The sequence below is a fragment of the Lithobates pipiens genome, unplaced genomic scaffold (assembly GCF_037356315.1).
Source record: "Lithobates pipiens isolate NorthernLeopardFrog02 unplaced genomic scaffold, aLitPip1_a1.2 Scaffold_1, whole genome shotgun sequence".
NCBI classification, from domain to species: domain Eukaryota; kingdom Metazoa; phylum Chordata; class Amphibia; order Anura; family Ranidae; genus Lithobates; species Lithobates pipiens.
The window spans coordinates 205,857,604-205,875,681 of NW_027507685.1; the positions used below are offsets into that span (position 1 = coordinate 205,857,604).

At 46.1% G+C, this 18,078-nt stretch overlaps 2 protein-coding genes across 2 annotated transcripts in view; one reads left to right on the top strand and one right to left on the bottom strand.

Moving 5' to 3' along the window:
• Positions 1–18,078, bottom strand: part of LOC143982295 (calpain-2 catalytic subunit-like) — a 260,340-nt gene that overhangs the window by 128,148 nt on the left and 114,114 nt on the right. The gene's annotated exons all lie outside the window — the stretch shown is intronic.
• The window catches only part of EHD2 (EH domain containing 2), an 85,456-nt gene continuing 82,472 nt past the window's right edge, over positions 15,095–18,078 (top strand). The window contains exon 1 of the mRNA XM_077480913.1: positions 15,095–15,846. Within this exon, the coding sequence (XP_077337039.1) occupies positions 15,443–15,846 (404 nt within the window). The 5' untranslated portion in view covers positions 15,095–15,442. The remainder of the gene's footprint in view (positions 15,847–18,078) is intronic.

Below are 18,078 nucleotides of genomic sequence, written 5' to 3' on the forward strand. Positions count from 1 at the left end.
CAGTCCCTTTTTCAGCAGCACAGATGAATGTACAGGAGACAGCGGCTCTGCCCCATTCATAAACACAGACATCATACACAGATTACGATGCTCAGTTATGAATTTACAAAGTCAGTGATCACTGACTGTGCATTCAGAAAAGGAAGGAGCCGGTAAACGACAGATATACCGGCTCCTTCCTCCACTCTCCATCCTGACATATCCGGGATGGGGGGGGGGGACCGGAGGAGCACAAGGGAGACATGGAGCGGGGGACTGGAGGCTGGAGGAGCACGGAGAGGGGGGGGAGACTGGAGGAGCACGGAGAGGTGGTGGGGAGACTGGAGGAGCACGGGGGGGGGGGACTGGAGGAATACGGAGAGGGGAGACTGGAGGAGCACAGAGGACACGGAGGGGGACCAGAGGAGGACCAGAGGAGCACAGAGAGGGGGACTGGAGGAGGACCAAAATAGCATAGAGGGGGACCGGAGGAACATGGAGGGGGGACTGGAGGAGCACGGAGGGGGACTGGAGGAAGACCAGAAGATCACAGAGAGAGGGACCGGAGGAGAAGGACACAGGGGAAAGTTAGGGGTGATCGGGGGGGGGGGGGTGTCTGTCAGCTGCTTTATTTTGAAATATACATAGGAAGATCAGTGCTTGTAACTCTCCCCACCGATCATCCCTGACTGCCCAGGTATCAGGTCAAGCCTCGGAGCATTTGCATGAGTACAAGTACTTATGCAAATGCCCAGTATCAGTATCGGTGCAACCCTACTTTGTGGTTACACCCACCCTATATGTAACAGTGTAGCACCACCTCGGTGTGGATACTACTGCAGGGCTCCAAAGACCAACAATTATTTTGGTTGTTTCCTGAAAACATCACAGAACTCGCCTTAGTACTCCTTTAACCACTTTCAGACCGGACCATTTTGCTGGTCAATGACCAGAGGTCTTTTTACAATTTGGCACTGCGTTGCTTTAACTGGTAATTGCGCGGTCATGCAATGTTGTACCCAAACAAAATTTGCGTCCTTTTCTTCCCACAAATAGAGCTTTGTTTTGATGGTATTTGATTGCCTCTGCGATTTTTATTTTTTGCGATATAAACGTAAAAAGACCGCAAATTTTTTAAAAAAATGATATTTTCTACTTTTTGTTATTAGAAAAATCCAATAAACTCAATTTTAGTCATACATTTAGGCCAAAATGTATTCAGCCACATGTCTTTGGTAAAAAAAAAGTCAATAACTGTATATTTATTGGTTTGCGCAAAAGTTGTCACATCTACAAACTAAGGTACGTTTTCTGGAATTTACGCAGCTTTTAGTTTACGACTGCCTATCTCATTTCTTGAGGTGCTAAAATGGCAGGGCAGTACAAACCCCCCCCCCCAAATGACCCCATTTTGGAAAGTAGACCCCCTAAGGAAATTGATAAGAGGCTTGTTGAGCCCATTGAATATTTAATTTTTTTGCCTCAAGCGATTGAATAATGACAAAAAAAAAAATATTTTTTTTTTTTTTACACAAAGTTGTCACTAAATGATATATTGCTCACACATGCTATGGGCATATGTGAAATGACACCCCAAAATAAATTCTGCTGCTTCTCCTGAGTACGGGGATACCACATATGTGGGACTTTTTGGGAGCCTAGCCGCGTACGGGGCCCCGAAAACCAAGCACCGCCTTCAGGCTTTCTAAGGGCGTAAATTTTTGATTTCACTTCTCACTACCTATTACAGTTTTGAAGGCCATAAAATGCCAAGATGGCACAACCCCCCCCCCCAAATGACCCCATTTTGGAAAGTAGACACCCCTAAATCTAGGGGTACACTAGTGAGACTCACAGGTAAAAAAGAACCTAGGCTGTCAGCGACTGTATCAAAACGCTACAAGAAAAACTGTTAGCGATCGCAGGGATCAGGCCTGACTCTGCGAACGCTGCATTTATGCGTGTTGTGTAAGCGACAGTGATCGATCGATACTGCACTTGGGTGGGCTGGTCTGGGCTTGGCGGAGGGGCTAAATGCAGGTGCTAGCAGGTATCTGGGCTGATCCCGCTAACAATGCGTTTTGGGAAACCTAAACTGCTGGCGACGCTAATATAGATCTGATCAGATACTATATTACTAAGGGAGGTGTAGGCTTTGTGCGTGGGTGTTAGCGGTACTGGCACTAACCTGACGCTGCCTGGGGCGACGCAGACCTTATCTGACCCTCAAACTTATATCACCCGCCGGGTGATCAGGGGGTTAAACCTTTATTAGGTAATAAATGGCGGGTGCCCTGAAACTATAAAAAAATAACTAACCAACCAGCGTCACCTGTAACAGTTATATGGTGATCACTGGTGAAAGGGTTAACTAGGGGGCAATCAGGGGGCTTTATGCGGTAGTATATGGGGGTCCCTGGCGCTATAAAAAGCTGCGGCGAACCTAAATACCTACCTGCCTAACTAGCGTCACCTGTGACACTAATACAGCGATCAGAAAAACGATTGCTTATTAGGCTGGGTTCACACTGGAGCGATGCGGGAACGCCACGAATCCGCGGCGGGTTCCCGCATCGCATGCCTCCCGGCGGCAGTTCACACTGCCCTATGCGAACTGTTGGGAGTGTCAGTGAAATGTTAATGACACCCCCAGATCAGTTCGCATATCGCAGTGCGATCTGAAAACTCGGATCGCATGGTGTGAACACCCATGCGATCCGATTCTGCTGCGGACCAAAAAAAGGGTCCCGTGCGAGTTTGCGGCGGGTGCGACGCGAATTCAGCCATACTATCTGTATGGCTGAACTCGAATCGCACAGAGATCGGATGTGATTTGCACTGCAGTGCGGTGCGAATCACATCCGTTCTCATAAACCGCTGCAATGTGAACCCAGCCTTAGTGACACTGGCGACGGAGGGGGGGGGGGGTACCTTAGAACTAAAGGGGGCTAACCCTAACTGCCCTAACAGTTATTACAGTCACAAATGACACCAATGCAAAAAAAAAATAAAAAATCCAATTGGTGTCACTGTGACTGGGGGGGCAGGGGTAATTGGGGGGGTGATCGGGGGGTGAAGGGGGGGTGTGAGTGTGCCTGGCATGTTCTACTGTGTAGTGTCGTGTTGGTGCAACTCACCGATCCTCTCTCCTCGGTGCCGGAACGAAAAATACCGACACGGAGGAGAGATTACATCACTTCCTCTGCCTGTGTTTACATTACAGGAGAGGAAGTGATGTCACGCCTCACTTCCATTCGTCAGGAGCGATCGCGAGGGGGTGGCCATGAACGAATGGCCGCCCCCTCATCCCGGATCGCTCCTGTACGGATACCGACCGCCGCTGGCACCGGGGGGGGGGGGGGGCCTGATCGGGCCCCCCACCCGCGGGAAGGCAGGGACGTATATATACGCCCATATGCCTGCCCATGCCATTCTGTCGACGTATATCGCCGTGCGGCGGTCGGCAAGTGGTTAAAGAATCCTCCACCTTCATTCAAGCAGTTGGCTGGCTCTTGGGAGAAGTTCCGTAAATATGAAAATGCTTTATGTCTGGGTGTCAGTCTGGAGGAGTTGACATTCCTGGGCAACCTGTATTTGCATGAAGATCACCATAGGAAATGCCTACATTTGATGCTGTGCTTCCACGACTAAAAAAACTGAAATATGAAAGGGACATACCAAGGGCAGTCAGGCTGGGAGGAAAGGGCTAGAATATGCCAGAAATCCTCCACCCAGGAAATGAGGTGGGCTTTTGCTAACTTGCTGCAGATCCAAACACACGCTGTGAGAAGCTCACAGTGTGCAGTGAAATCAGACTAAGCGATTTAAAGCGTTATTAAACTCAAACCCAAATTATTATTATATATTGCAGCTTACCAATCCTTATATTTGATGGCTGCATTTGTTTTATTTTCTTTTTATCTTCTCCTGGTGATCTGGTCAGCAAGTCTAATGTTTTTCAACAAAATCTTGCAGATGTAGTAGTTAGAGGGTTGAGATAAACCATTTACCACCGACAGGGATGCTTACAATAAAATCGTATTGTATGTAGCGGCCATAACCCTTGGCAGGGAGGCCTTAACTTTTGGGCTTACCGGTTACCTCCGCTTGGCTGGTTCTTCCACATCTAGGGGTTCCCAGAGTTAGTACCCAACAACTTTGGATGCTGACACCATAAAAGTCCTTTAGAAAGGTTTTTATTTGCAGGGGTAACATCCAACAACACAGTCTTGTATGGGAACAGAGGGCAACGGTGAAGAAACTCAGGCACCTTGAACCGCTAATATCAGAAAGTCTCTAATACCACCCAGAGAGTAGCCACTCGCAGCTGGGCGCTTCAAGGCTGAACAAATCTCTAGTCAGAGATTATAGCAGTCAGCACTTTGATCCAGAACTTGTGAAATCTTTGACCTTGAGTAACTGGTAACAGAAGTAAACACAAACCTTTTTCCTCAGTACTTGGAACGTTCTCTGTCTCCTTGGCAGTACTGGAAAAAGCGTGAATTTGTCAGTGACCTTCACAACTCAGCAACCAGGCACTTCTCGTGATGCCAGCTTGTCGGCCCTCTTCCGAAGAGTCCTCCCCCGGTCACTTGCACGAGCTGCGGTGCCCCTCCAAGCCGAGAGCACACCCAGATGACTTGAATCCTCCCTCAGTTACTGCACCTCGGACCAGCCGGTTCCGAGACTCGGGAACAGACGGATCCCTACCCCAGACCAGGCGGGTCTATTGGGGTCAGCCGACAGAAGCATGTTGCGGAGCGAGGAACGCTCCCATGACCAGGACCCCTCGCGGGGGTTCCCCGGTCCAGAGTCAGAAACAGGACGCTACGGCCTCACGAACCAACCTAGGACACGTGACTTCAACATCTTAAGTACCCTTCCCCAGACTCCTCAGCGGGGCCCGGCGCACCCACTGATTGGCTCCGGGAAATCCGATACCTAAAACGTCCAACCAGGCCTGGTTCTAAGCCCGTCATGTGCACCTAACTGTACACATGACCAGACAGAACTCGAACACAGCCCAGCCAAACTGATGTCAAAGTTAAACCTACACGATTAACCCTCAGAACCCCTTTACTGTTCTGAGGCAAAAACAAAATTTGTACATGACAGACACTTTGTCCAAAGTGTCACCGCTACATGTATTTATGTAAAACATTTATCCCTAAAGAAACAAAACTGGTACTGTAACTGCTTAAAGCGGAGTTCCACAAAATTTCACAAATTAAGCTTATTCCCAAACTGGCATAATAGACCGTGACAAATGGCAAGAATTTTTTTTCTTTCCTAAGGGTTACCTTTTTATTGATTATTGATGTGGCGTTTCCTGTCCTGGCCAGTCAGATCTGGCGGCGCAATGTCTCCTGGGGTAGTGTACTGGGGTAGTGCACTCCCAAGAGTTAGTGTGGCTAGCCGCCGCTAATTATCGTGAGATCAAGGGATTAGTTGCCATCACAACGGGGCGGGCACTTCCGACAACGACGCCCGTTGTGATGGCAACGTTGAAAATTTACGATGCTACGACGCGTACTTAATGCGCATGCGCGTGAATGGGCAGTGCATGCTGGTAGCTCAGCATCACCGTATTCCGGAAGTGTCTGCTTGGGAGTTTCACATGCCCACAGGCAAGATGAGAAGGACCACGAACAAATAATATAAAGTTGCTTTTATATAGGAAACTGGACATCAAAAACAAGTGAGTGGTACATTTTCATTAGATGAACTTTTAGAAAAAAAAAAAAGTTTCATTATACTTGGTACTCCGCTTTAAAAACTGTAGTTGGAGTCTGGCTCCAATTTATTGGTATATCTAAATCTGCTAATATAGCTAACACTCTCCTCCCCCCAGACTAACAATGTTGCTGTCCAAAGGGTGTCTCTGTTGCTCTTTCATCCACAGTATAGGCACTCTAATACAGGAGGTGTGTCACTGGCCAGATCACCGGCTGGAAATAAAAGGGGGGAAAATGAAAACAAATGCATCCACCACATCTGATGATTGGTAACCTGTAATATATTATATTTCTGGTTTTGGCTTTAATAGCACTTTAAGTACAGGAGGGGAGCATACAGTGGGGCAAAAAAGTATTTAGTCAGCCACCAATTGTGCAAGTTCTCCCACTTAGAATGATGAGAGAGGCCTGTAATTGTCATCATAGGTATACCTCAACAATGAGAGGCCACATGTGGAAACAAATCCAGACAGACAATCGCATTGTCTGATTTTTGAAAGAATTTGCAAATTATGGTGGAAAATAAGTATTTTGTCAATATCAAAAGTCCATCTTAATACTTTGTTATATATCCTTTTTTGGCAATGACAGAGGTCAAACGTTTTCTGTATGCCTTCACAAGGTTGTCATACACACTGTTTCAGGAATGTTGGCCTCCATGTCTTCCATGCAGATCTGCTCTAGAGCAGTGATGTTTTGGGGCTGTCGATGGGCAACACAGACTTTCAACTCCCTCCAAGGGTTTTCTATGGGGTTGAGATCTGGAGACTGGCTAGGCCACTCCAGGACCTTGAAATGCTTCTTACGAAGCCACTCCTTCGTTGCCCGGGCGGTGTGTTTGGGATCATTGTCATGCTGAAAGACCCAGCCACGTTTCATCTTCAATGCCCTTGCTGATGGGAGGAGGCTTGCACCCAAAATCTCAAGATACATGGCCCCATTCATTTTTTCATGTACACGGATCAGTCGTTCTGTTCCCTTGGCAGAGAAACAGCCCCAAAGCATGATGTTGCCACCCCCATGCTTCACAGTAGGTATGGTGTTCTTTGGTTGAAACTCAGCATTCTCTCTCCTCCAAACATAACGAGTTGTGTTTCTATCAAACAGTTCTACTTTAGTTTCATCTGACCATATGACATTCTCCCAATCCTCTTCTGGATCATCCAAATGCTCTCTAGCAAACCTCAGACGGGCCCGGACATGTACTGGCTCAAGCAGGGGGACACGCCTGGCACTGCAGGATCTGAGTCCCTGGCGGCGTAGTGTGTTACTGATGGTAGCCTTTGTTACGTTGGTCCCAGCGCTCTGCAGGTCATTTACTAGGTCCCCCCATGTGGTTCTGGGATTTTTGCTCACCGTTCTTGTGATCATTTTGACCCCATGGGGTGAGATCTTGCATGGAACCCCAGATCAAGGGAAATTATCAGTGGTCTTGTATGTCTTCCATTTTCAAATTATTGCTCCCACAGTTTATTTCTTCACACCAAGCTGCTTGCATATTGCAGATTCAGTTTTCCCAGCCTGGTGCAGGTCTACAATTTTGTTTTTGGTGTCCTTCGACAGCTCTTTGGTCTTCACCATAGTGGAGTTTGGAGTGTGAATGTTTGAGGTTGTGGACAGGTGTCTTTTATACTGATAACAAGTTCAAACAGGTGCCATTAATATAGGTAATGAGTCGGGGACAAAGGAGCCTCTTAAAGAAGAAGATACAGGTCTCTGAGAGCCAGAAATCTTGCTTGTTTGTAGGTAATCAAATACTTATTTTCCACCATAATTTGCAATGAATTCTTTCAAAAATCAGACAGACAATGTGATTGTCTGGATTTGTTTCCACATTTTGTCTCTCATAGTTGAGGTATACCTATGATGACAATTACAGGCCTCTCTCATCTTTCTAGTTGCCCCACTATATGTAGCTATGCAAGATAGAAGGTAAGGGTGGAGTTCAGCTTTAAAGCGGGGATCCACCCTAAAGTGTAACCTCTGCTGATCGGAACCCTCCCCCCCTCTGGTTTCACAATTGGCACCTTTCTGGGGGGAGGGGGGTCAAAGACAGGTATTTACACCCACTTCCGGGCATAGACTCCCGTGGGAGTCTATGCCATTTCCTGTCCTGCCGCGCTGTCTGCTGGGACACACACGGGTCTCAGAGACAGCGCGGAGAATTCCTATTGCGCTGCGCGACTCGCACATGCGCAGTAGGGAACCGGGAAGTGAAGCCGATTCGCTTCACTCCCTCACCTAGAATGGTGACGGCAGCAGCCGAGAGCCGAGCGATCGATCGGCCCCGGCTGCCGTCATCGCTGGAACACGGGACAGGTGAGTGTCCATTTATTAAAAGTCAGCAGCTGTAGTATTTATAGCTGCTGGCTTTTAATATTTTTTTTTAGGTGGAATCCCTCTTTAAATATATGATCTTTCATTGTTATCTCTAATAATAAACAGAAGTGACACCTGCAAGTGTTGCAATTGCATTAAAAATTCACACAGGTGGGTTATATAGACATCAGTTCAATTACTAAAGGCAGTTAAAGTGGTTGTAAACTCTTCCCCACAACTTTTTCTAATGTAAATCAGCATAAAAAACCCTAATGAACACTGCTTGTAAGATATTGCCTTACTTTCTTAGTATTGTTGTAATCCTTTTTGTTCTTTAGAATGACGTCACTGAGCATGCCCAGAACTCCCCTGATTTAAAGCACACCACTAAACTCCCAGGAGGCTGCATAATCATTCAGAGCTTCCTCTTACACCCCATGTGACATCACATGCAGCGTAAACCTGGCCATTACTGCAGTCTTATCAGCTGAAGCTGGTAATACTGACACAGGCAAACATTAGACAATCGGCACAAGTAAATACTATGAAATAAAACAAGTCAGCTATGAACAGGGAAGCAGGGTTGCCATAGAAATGTTGGATTGAGAAGGAGGCTTGGTTAACAGTACAGGAAGTGCTCAATGTAAGGGCGGAAATACACTCCACTGTGGACTTAGAAAACAATACTTAAGATGGCGCTGCCTAACCCTTGGAAATAAGTTTTTTTTTATTTTCTTTAACCACTTACAGACCGGACCATTTTGCTGGTCAAAGACAAGGCCACTTTTTGCGATTCGGCACTGCGTCGCTTTAACTGAAAATTGCGCGGTCGTGCGACGTGGCTCCCAAAAGAAATTTACGTCCTTTTTTTCCCACAAATAGAGCTTTCTTTTGTTGGTATTTGATCACCTCTGCGGTTTTTATTTTTTGCGCTCTAAACAAAAATAGAGCGACAATTTTGAAAAAAACGCATTATTTTTTACTTTATGTTATAATAAATATCCCCCAAAAATATATAGAAAAAACTTTTTCCCTCAGTTTAGGCAGATACGTATTCTTCTACATATTTTTGGTAAAAAAAAAAAAATCGCAATAAGCAATTATTGATTGGTTTGTGCAAAAGTTATAGCATTTACAAAATAGGGGATAGTTTTATGGCATTTTTATTAATATTTTTTTTTACTAGTAATGGCGGCGATCAGCGATTTTTATTGTGACTGCGACATTATGGCGGACATATCGGACATTTTTGACACATTTTTGGGACCATTGTCATTTATACCGCAATCACTGCTATATAAATGCAGTGATTCCCGTGTAAATGACACTGGCAGTGAAGGGATTAACCAGTGGGTGGCAGTGTAGGGGTTAAGTGTTCCTAGGGGTGTGTTACTAACTGTTGGGGGCTGGGCTTTAATTTAGTGAACACTGATCTCTGCTCCAATCACATGGAGCAGAGATCAGCGTCACTAGTTGCTAGGCAGAATGGAGAAATCCTGTTTACAACGGCATTTCTTCATTCGGCCGCTCCGTAAGAAGATCGCGGGTATGCCCGCGGCGATCGAGTCCGGGGGGTCCCGCAACCGGACTCACGGGGTCCCGACCAGCGCGGGAGCGTGCCGCCAGCGGCGCGCACCCGATGGCAGGGCGGCAAATTTAATGGGACGTACAGGTACGCCCATTTGCCTGCCCGTGCCATTCTACCGACGTACATCGGCGTGCGCTGGTCGGCAACGAGTTAAACAGCAAGTAATATGGGATTTTGGCTGCATTACAGTGGCTATAGTTTGATAATTACTTATTATAATGGACTAAATGAAAAGAAGCATTAGAGTAGGAGAGTTTACTTCCTCTTTAAAATACCATAAGGCCGGGTTCACACTGGTACGACACGACAATCCGACATGCATCCGACTTCAATGAACAGGGATCTGACTTTGATCCCTGGCAATACCAGGCACTGTGTCTGGTATGAATCTTTAGGGGGAACTCCACAGCAAATGTAAAAAAAAAAAACATGGGTGGTTCCCTTAAAATCCATACCAGACCAAAGGGCCTGGTATGCTCTTAGAGAGGGAACTCATCATGCCGAAGAAAAAAAAACGGCGTGGGAGTCCCCCCAAAATCCATACCAAACCCTTATCCGAGTACACAGCCTGGCAGGTCAGGAAAGGGGGTGGGGACGAGTGAGTGTTCCCCCACCCTTCCTGAACTGTACCAGACCGCAAGCAGGCAGAGGGAGAAGACCTGGGAGAGAGTGGAGAAGAATTGGAGAGGGGATAAGAACCAGATAGGACAAGAAGACATCAGCGACGCCGGACTTGCCTTAATAAATTACTTTAACACCCTGTGTGCTGTGTTTTATTTTAGGTGAATGGGTAGGGGTACTGGGATAGGGGTGCCCCCTTGTTGAAGGGGGCTTCCAAATTCCAATAAGCCCCCCACCCACAGACCACGAAAACCAATGGCCAAGGTTGTTGGGAAGAGGCCATTGTCCTCATCAACATAGGGAAAAAAGGTGCTGTGGGGGGGGGGGGGGGGGGGGGGGTGCAGGGCCCCTCTCTGCCCCAAAGCACCCACCCCCCTCTGGTTCTTATCCCCCTCTCCAGTTCTCCACAGAAGGTGACACCACCTGTGGATGATTGGGTAAATAAAAAAACATTCAAAATGGGAACCTGCTTAAATGAATTGTAAGCACGTTAAAAAAAGAAAAAAAGGGGGGCCACACAGTGCACAGAGCCTGCCTAATCATATCCCCAGGACCCATTGCCACCACTGCGTACATCTGCACACCAGGATGCATTAGAAGAGGTGACCGTGTGTAGTTGTGTGCCAGGGGGTTTCTCCTTCTACACGACGACCATGTAGAACCGTCTAGGGTTCCCACCTTTGCTTCAAGCCAAATCCAAACACTTTAGCATGGTAGATTTTTTTTTTTCTAAAGGGGGACTCTGGTGTAAAGGGGGTTTCTGCTCACCAAAGCCCCTTACATCAGAGTACCCAGCATTTCCCTTTAAAATCTGGCTTTCCAAAGCCCCCCTTAAGGCTTGATTCACATCTATGTATGTTGCCTTTGAGCGTTTCTGCAGTGCCTTTTGCTGTGCTTTCTGCATTTTTGTAACCACGTTTTTACCACAATTTGCATTTTGCAAATTAGATACCAGACCCTTTGGTCTGGTATGGATTAGCAGATGGCACCCCCATGCCATACGCAGATCCCCCTACGCAGATCCCACCCCCCCCCCCCCCCAACAAGGGGACCCTCAATTCCTGGGCCCTCCCCACCCATGTGAATGGGTATTGGATACATCATACCCCTACCCATTCACAAAAAAAGCTGCGAAATGAAAAGAAAACGAGAGGGTTTTTGACAAGTCCTTTATTAGAAAAATAGCTCCGAGCTGTCTTCTCCCACCGCTATCTCTCGCGGTACCATGTTCTCCCCGATCAGTCTTCTCCCTCTGCCGTCTTTTCCCAGAGTTGTATTCTCCCACGCGGCTGCCATCTTCTTCCTCGCTGCCACCATCTTCTTCCTCGTTACTGGTTACCCGCTAAAAACAAAAAAGGCCACTCTTGTCCGGAGGCGGTCTTCCATTGTGATGTCCCTCGCTGTCCGATATCTCTTATATAGCCATGGGACGTGGCCATCGGATGATGCCACCCGGAGAGCTCCCCCCTTGTGACATCACGACCGGGAAGAAGACAGCAGTGGCGAGGAAAAAGATAGCAATGGGAGAGACAGCGGCGGGAGAAGAGAGCTCAGAGCAATATTTTTTAATAAAGGACTTGTAAAGAAAAACAAGAGCCAGTTTTTGACATTTGACTGCTTTTAGGTGACTGGGTAGGGGGTACGATGTACCTGATGCCCATTCACATGGGGGGGGCAGGGATCTGGGGGTCCTCTTGTTAAAAGGGGGCTTCCTGATTCCAATAAGCCCCCCACCCACAGACCCCCACAACCACCGGCCAGGGTTGTCAGGAAGAGGCCCTTGTCCCCATTAACAAAGCACCCCCCCCCCTCCATCTGTTATCAGTGTCACGTGTCATCAATGCCAGGCATCAGTGCCATCTGTCATCAGTGTCACGGGCCATTAGTGCCATCTGTCATCAGTGTCACGTGTCATCAGTGCCACCTGTTATCAGTGCCAGGTCAGTGTCACGTCATAGTCCTTGTGCTCCAGGGCCTTCAAAAGTGTAATAGGTAGTCAACAAGTTAGATGTGTAATTTATGCTCCTAGAACACCTGATGGTGCTCCCTGCATGTTGGGCCTCTCTAAGTGGCTAGGCTGTGGAAAAGTCCCACACGTGGTATTGTAATACTCAGGAGTAGCAGAATTTATTTTGGGGCATCATTTGTGGTATACACATGCCAAGTGAGAGAAATAACCTATTACAATAACAATTTTGTGGAAAAAAATTTAATAAATCTTCATTTTGCAAAGAATTGTGGGAAAAAATGACAACATGAAAAGGCTTACCATGCCTCTTACTAAATACCTTGGAATGCCTACCCAAGAAATGAGATAGGGCACCACTATATCACATGTGATCAGTTTTGTATGATTTGCACCACAGCTTGTAGACTTTCACAAAGACCAAGTGTTTAAGTGCCCAGTTGTCAAGTGGTTAAAGGAGAGGTACAGCCAAAGCTTGCTGGCTGTATTTCTTGTGTGGATCATAGTAGAACAGTTCATTACACACTCTGGTGACCTGCAAAATGCCATAATTCTCTTTTAACACATGGACAGTGTCAGTAGGGCAGAGGTATCTGATGTCTGTAGGACAGTGGATGGTGTCAGTAAATAGACCAATGGGTGGTGTCAGTAGTGCAGAATATGGTATCAGTAGAGTAGTAGACAATATCACAGTAGGTTTTTAATTTTACAATATTCTTCTTTTTATAATTATTTTAGGAACCCCATTGGGGGGCTTTGGTGAAAGATCATAGGTCTAAACAGACCCCTGATGTCTCACTTTTGAGAAAGAGAAAAGGACAGAGATTCCCCAGCCCCTTTCACTGCAGCCTTAAGCTGGCCATAGATGGTTCAAACCACCTATGACAGGCTGATTGTACCCAAGTGGATTGATAGATCCACTTGGGTACAACCAGCATGTCAGATTATTCCATGAGATTACTGCCAGGGAATTACCTGCTAGTAATAATCACTGTATTCTCCCGGCAGGGGTGGCTCTTCGCTCCCCCCTGCCAGGAGATTACAATAGCTCCACGGGAGGGATTCCCCTATCAACATTGACTGGGTTAATGGGGGAATTGAGCATTTTCTTTCAGGCAAAATATGGCTTCAGAAAAGAAGTTTGCATTATCTACGGCCTGCCTTAGCTGCACTGGACAGTAAATGAATGGGAAGTGCTCTGTGCTGAGAGGCTTCCTGTTAATTCACAAACTGAAGCATAGTAAATTTACTATGCTTCAGTTATGAATAAACACAGTGATCAGTACCAATCATTCACTGTCTTTATTCAGAAAAGGGGGACGGTAAATAACATTTACCAGATCTCCCCTCCACTCTTCATCCTGAAAGGATCCCTGCAGCACCCAACGAGAGAGGAGGGGGCCCGGGCACAGGGCAAATCTGCGCCACATGGGGTGATTGGGGTGTGTCCAGGCAAACCCATGTGCACGCCTATTGGTCTGAATAATGTGTCTGGGTTTCAGGACACATAATTCAATACCCGGACTGTCTGGGTGAATCCCAGGTGGGTGGCCACCCTGGAGACGCCCCTTCTAATGCACCTCAATGTTCCTCCATACACAACGTACTTACAACGAAACAAAGTCTCCAGCATGCCCCATAGCATTTGCACAGCGTACCAGCACATTACGGCAGGTTTACTCCCTAGTGTTCTCTAGAGGTATGGCCTATCTGTCATTGATCCTTCCACTGCAGGATCACACTGGTGCGAATTGGGTGAGGGTTTCTCCGCACCCAATTCACATGTCAGGAGATTGTGACTGGCTCTCTATGGGGACAGTTCACACATCTACGGAGCGGCTATGGAGTGAATTGCACAGGAGTCCTGTATGTCTGGTCCATTTCAGGACCGAATTCAGCCAAAAATTCTGACTGAAATCAAACCTGAAACGGTGAATGGAGACGCAGCAGACCCCCCCTGTGAGCCGCTCTGTTCCTCAGTGTGGGTCAGGGACGTGCAGTCAGGGGAGGCAGGTAAGGCAGTGCCTCACCTGCCATGAACATTAAAAAAAAAATTAAAAAAGAGCTTTGAGGATCGTAGCTCAGCAAACTGATCCCAAATATGGGGGGGGGGGGGGGGGGGGCGCTGGGTGTATGTAGCCTAAGTCCCCACCACTGATAAAAATTTGGGGCTCCTACGAACCGAGGTTTTGCTCACAGTGCCATTTTTTGAAATTGCGCACACTTGTGGAATGGCACCAAACTTCAGTACCTCTAAATCTCCATAGGCAACGCTTTAAATTTTTTTTTACAGGTTACATGTTTAGCGTTACAGAGGTCTAATGCTAGAATTATTGCTCTCGCTCTAACAATTGCAGCGTATGTAACCTGTGTGTATCTGGCTCTGATATTAGCCAGTGCCTCACCAACCACCGACTTCACTGCAAGTCCCTGGTGTGCACCCAGCCTAAATGCTATAAAAAATATATGATGCGGTTTAATTCTATAGAATCTGCCAAAAGCTGTGATTGGGGTGGTCTTACTAACTATGCGACTCTGAATTTTTAATAAATCCTAAAACCAAAATTTCCACAGGTCAGTGGCATCCAATCAGGCACTAAACAAAGGCATTTACAAATATCTACTGAGTTCAAACTTCCTTGCATTATTTTATCATTTAAAAATGTATGTGTAACTTTTCACCCCACTAGGTGGCATAAGATTTAGCTTTATACTCAGCATGACAGTTACATCAGTACTGTACATTCCTTTGGTGGGGTGGGCACCCAGGGAGTGGAATACAGGGCAGACCTTCTCTCCAAATATACATTCTTTCCTGTACAATACATCTGTTTTCCACAGTTTTTTTCCTGGCTTCATATTACGTTTGGAACGTGAAGTAAGCTTCCCCCACTTTTCCTTAACCTATTAACACTTTGCACAGAAATGTTAAAGTGGTCCTAAATTCCCCACCCTCCTGCCCCTCCTGCCTCCTCCACACACACCCTGTTCCTGCCTGCCCTTTTTTCCAGTGGTTCTGTGATGTTCTGGGATAGACCTAACTTAGCTTCAGGCTGACATCACAAGAGGGGAGTGCAGGCTTAGAACAGCAAGAGAGCCACACTAAGCAGACACTGCGTAGGGGGACAAAAGACTTAAATACTATAACCAGAAGGTGAAGAGAAGGCTTTGTGAAAAAGGAAAAATAAGCTTATTGCTTTTCTACATTACTGTCCATCTACATTAACTGTGAACATGTTCAGCTGGATGAAGAAAAATGAGAAGAACAAGAAGACCCCTGAAGTCATCCACACTGTGACCGAGGGTCTCAAAGACCTGTACAAGAAGAAGCTAAAGCCGGTGGAAGAATACTACCGCTTCCATGACTTCCATTCTCCTGCCCTGGAGGATGCTGACTTTAATAATAAGCCCATGGTGCTGGTAATGGGCCAGTACTCCACTGGAAAAACCACCTTCATTAAGTATCTCCTAGAGCAGGACATCCCAGGTAGTCGCATTGGACCTGAACCCACAACCGACTCCTTCATTGCGGTCATGCATGGAGAGACAGAGGGTGTCATCCCTGGGAACGCCCTCATGGTAGATCCCAACAAACCGTTCCGCAAGCTCAACCCTTTTGGGAACACCTTTCTAAACAGGTGAGTGGATATGGCATAAATGCCAGTTAAATACAATTCCTGTATTAGTGCTTAATGAGGACATTTGCCTAGAAAGGTATGGAACTTTTTAAGCAGGTAATATTTGGGTATCAAGACCTACCTAGCTAAAAGGGACATGGCTACACTTTCTAAGGGCAATTTTACATGATATTTAGGACAGGTAGATGTATGTCCAAGAATATATACACTGAACCATCTGCCCATCCTTGGACCTTCAAGTACCCAACATGAGTATTTGTATAAGTTGGTTAACAGCCAACAGTGGAATAGTCACAGTTAACCATTTCCTTCCCTCTTTTGCAAGAACTTCAAGGATAACGCCTCACTTCTCCCCAGTAAACCCCTCTAAGGTCCAGTCTTTACCCTATCACCAAACTGGGCCATTAAGCAACCCTTAAAAACAGACAAAAAATATTTTTAATGCTTATGTTAAGATGTTGATGATTGCATCTACAATTCTTGATTATTACAAGTCAGATATGAATTATTTAAAGCATTCAGAGGCTTGCCCAAGAGTTATGTCTGAAACCAACAGATAATCTGCTAAAAAAAAAAAAAAAAAAAAAAAAAAAAAAAATGTACATGTGATAAATTCTGAGTTTTTCCCATTGAGATCATACACGGATTATCAGCACTGTGAAAAATCACTGGCATTTTGACATAACCTTGGCACTGATCCAAAGTGAAAAGATTGGTCAAGAAGGATGCAGCATTCTCTATGCAGGTGAAAGTGTTACCCAGATTAATGTTAACCTCTTTTAAACTAGCATGAAGGAATCACACAAAGGAATCACACACTACATGATGGCTCAAGTAAAATCTTTGAAATATACAAAGTATAGTGCTACGATGAACCCAGGCATAGATATCATTCTGACATCCTGATTAAAAACATGAAAAATGTAATGTGCACAGCATATCTAGGCAAAATAAATATACAATACTCGTACATTTCCTCATGTATGGCCCTACTTCTCCTATGGATCACAGGAGTACAGTTCGTTCTGCACCCCTGTTACCAGTTTTCAACCAATAGCGGTCTAAAACCCGTTGTGGGCTGCCACCACTCAGCTAGTCCAGGCTCTGGATCAATTCAGACTTTACAGTCGGGATCCACCCACATGCCTGGACCAGGAGCTGGCTCAGCCTCTCAGTGAGCAATTAGGAGACTGAGCCAGATGCTCCCTCCCCTTCCACAGGCTGGTGCTCCACTGAATGCTGGAGGGGCAGAGCAGAGAGTCGGTGACTGGCAGTCATCACCTCTCTGCTGATTGAAGACTGAGAACTGAGAACTGAGTGATCAGCGGTCTTTGAAGCAGGAACAATGAGAGAGGGGGGTAGGATCTGTGGTGTGAAATACAGTCCGCATTGTTCACAATGTGTGGGTAAACAAGCGATGTGTATTGCTGAGTTAAAAAAAAAAAGATTTAAAACTTGAAAAATCCACGTTCCCGGTCAGTATCTTGTGCCGGTACTCGCAAATGCATGCAGATATGTGCATAAAAATATACAAATTTTCCCTAGGAATGTATTGTGCGTACAAATGCGTAGACGCACATATATGCGCAAAAATACATGTGAATACGCTTAAAACAAATGCCTGAAATTATGTCCAAAAAAGATGTTCAAACATCAGTACAGTGTGCAAGAGGCCTTAAGGAAAATCTCCATGAGAAAAATAGGGAATGCCGCCTTTGCTGAGCTGCTCAAATTGCTAGTTACCTGGCTGCCATATTGATTTGTTGGCTCGGTAATCAGTGATCTAGAAGAAATTTGCAACAGGTAAAAGGTAAAGCTCACAAAGCACCGAAGACAGAGAATTGGCATGACAGCCAGGCAACACACACATTAAGAGGGAAAGATCAGCAATGGCAGCAACTCCACCCAAGACTGATATGTCAATTTTGAGTAGATCATGTCAAGTGGATTTGCTTGCTTGTCCCTCATATCTCTCTGGGACTCTTGTGGTAACATCTGTGCTAGAATTCCCACCTAACCTGCCACTTCCACTACAAAGCAATGATGGGGTCAACCAACCCCCCCCCCCCCCCCCCCAAAAAAAAAAAAAAAAAAAAAAAAGAAAAAAAAAGAGGACTGCACAAACAGTTGTTCAGCTGCTAGAAACTGATGTCTTGGGTGTAGTTCATGGTTTAAAACAATTTTAGTTGCAAAATCTCTTTGTCAAATCTTTGCCAGAATGGAATTCTGGAG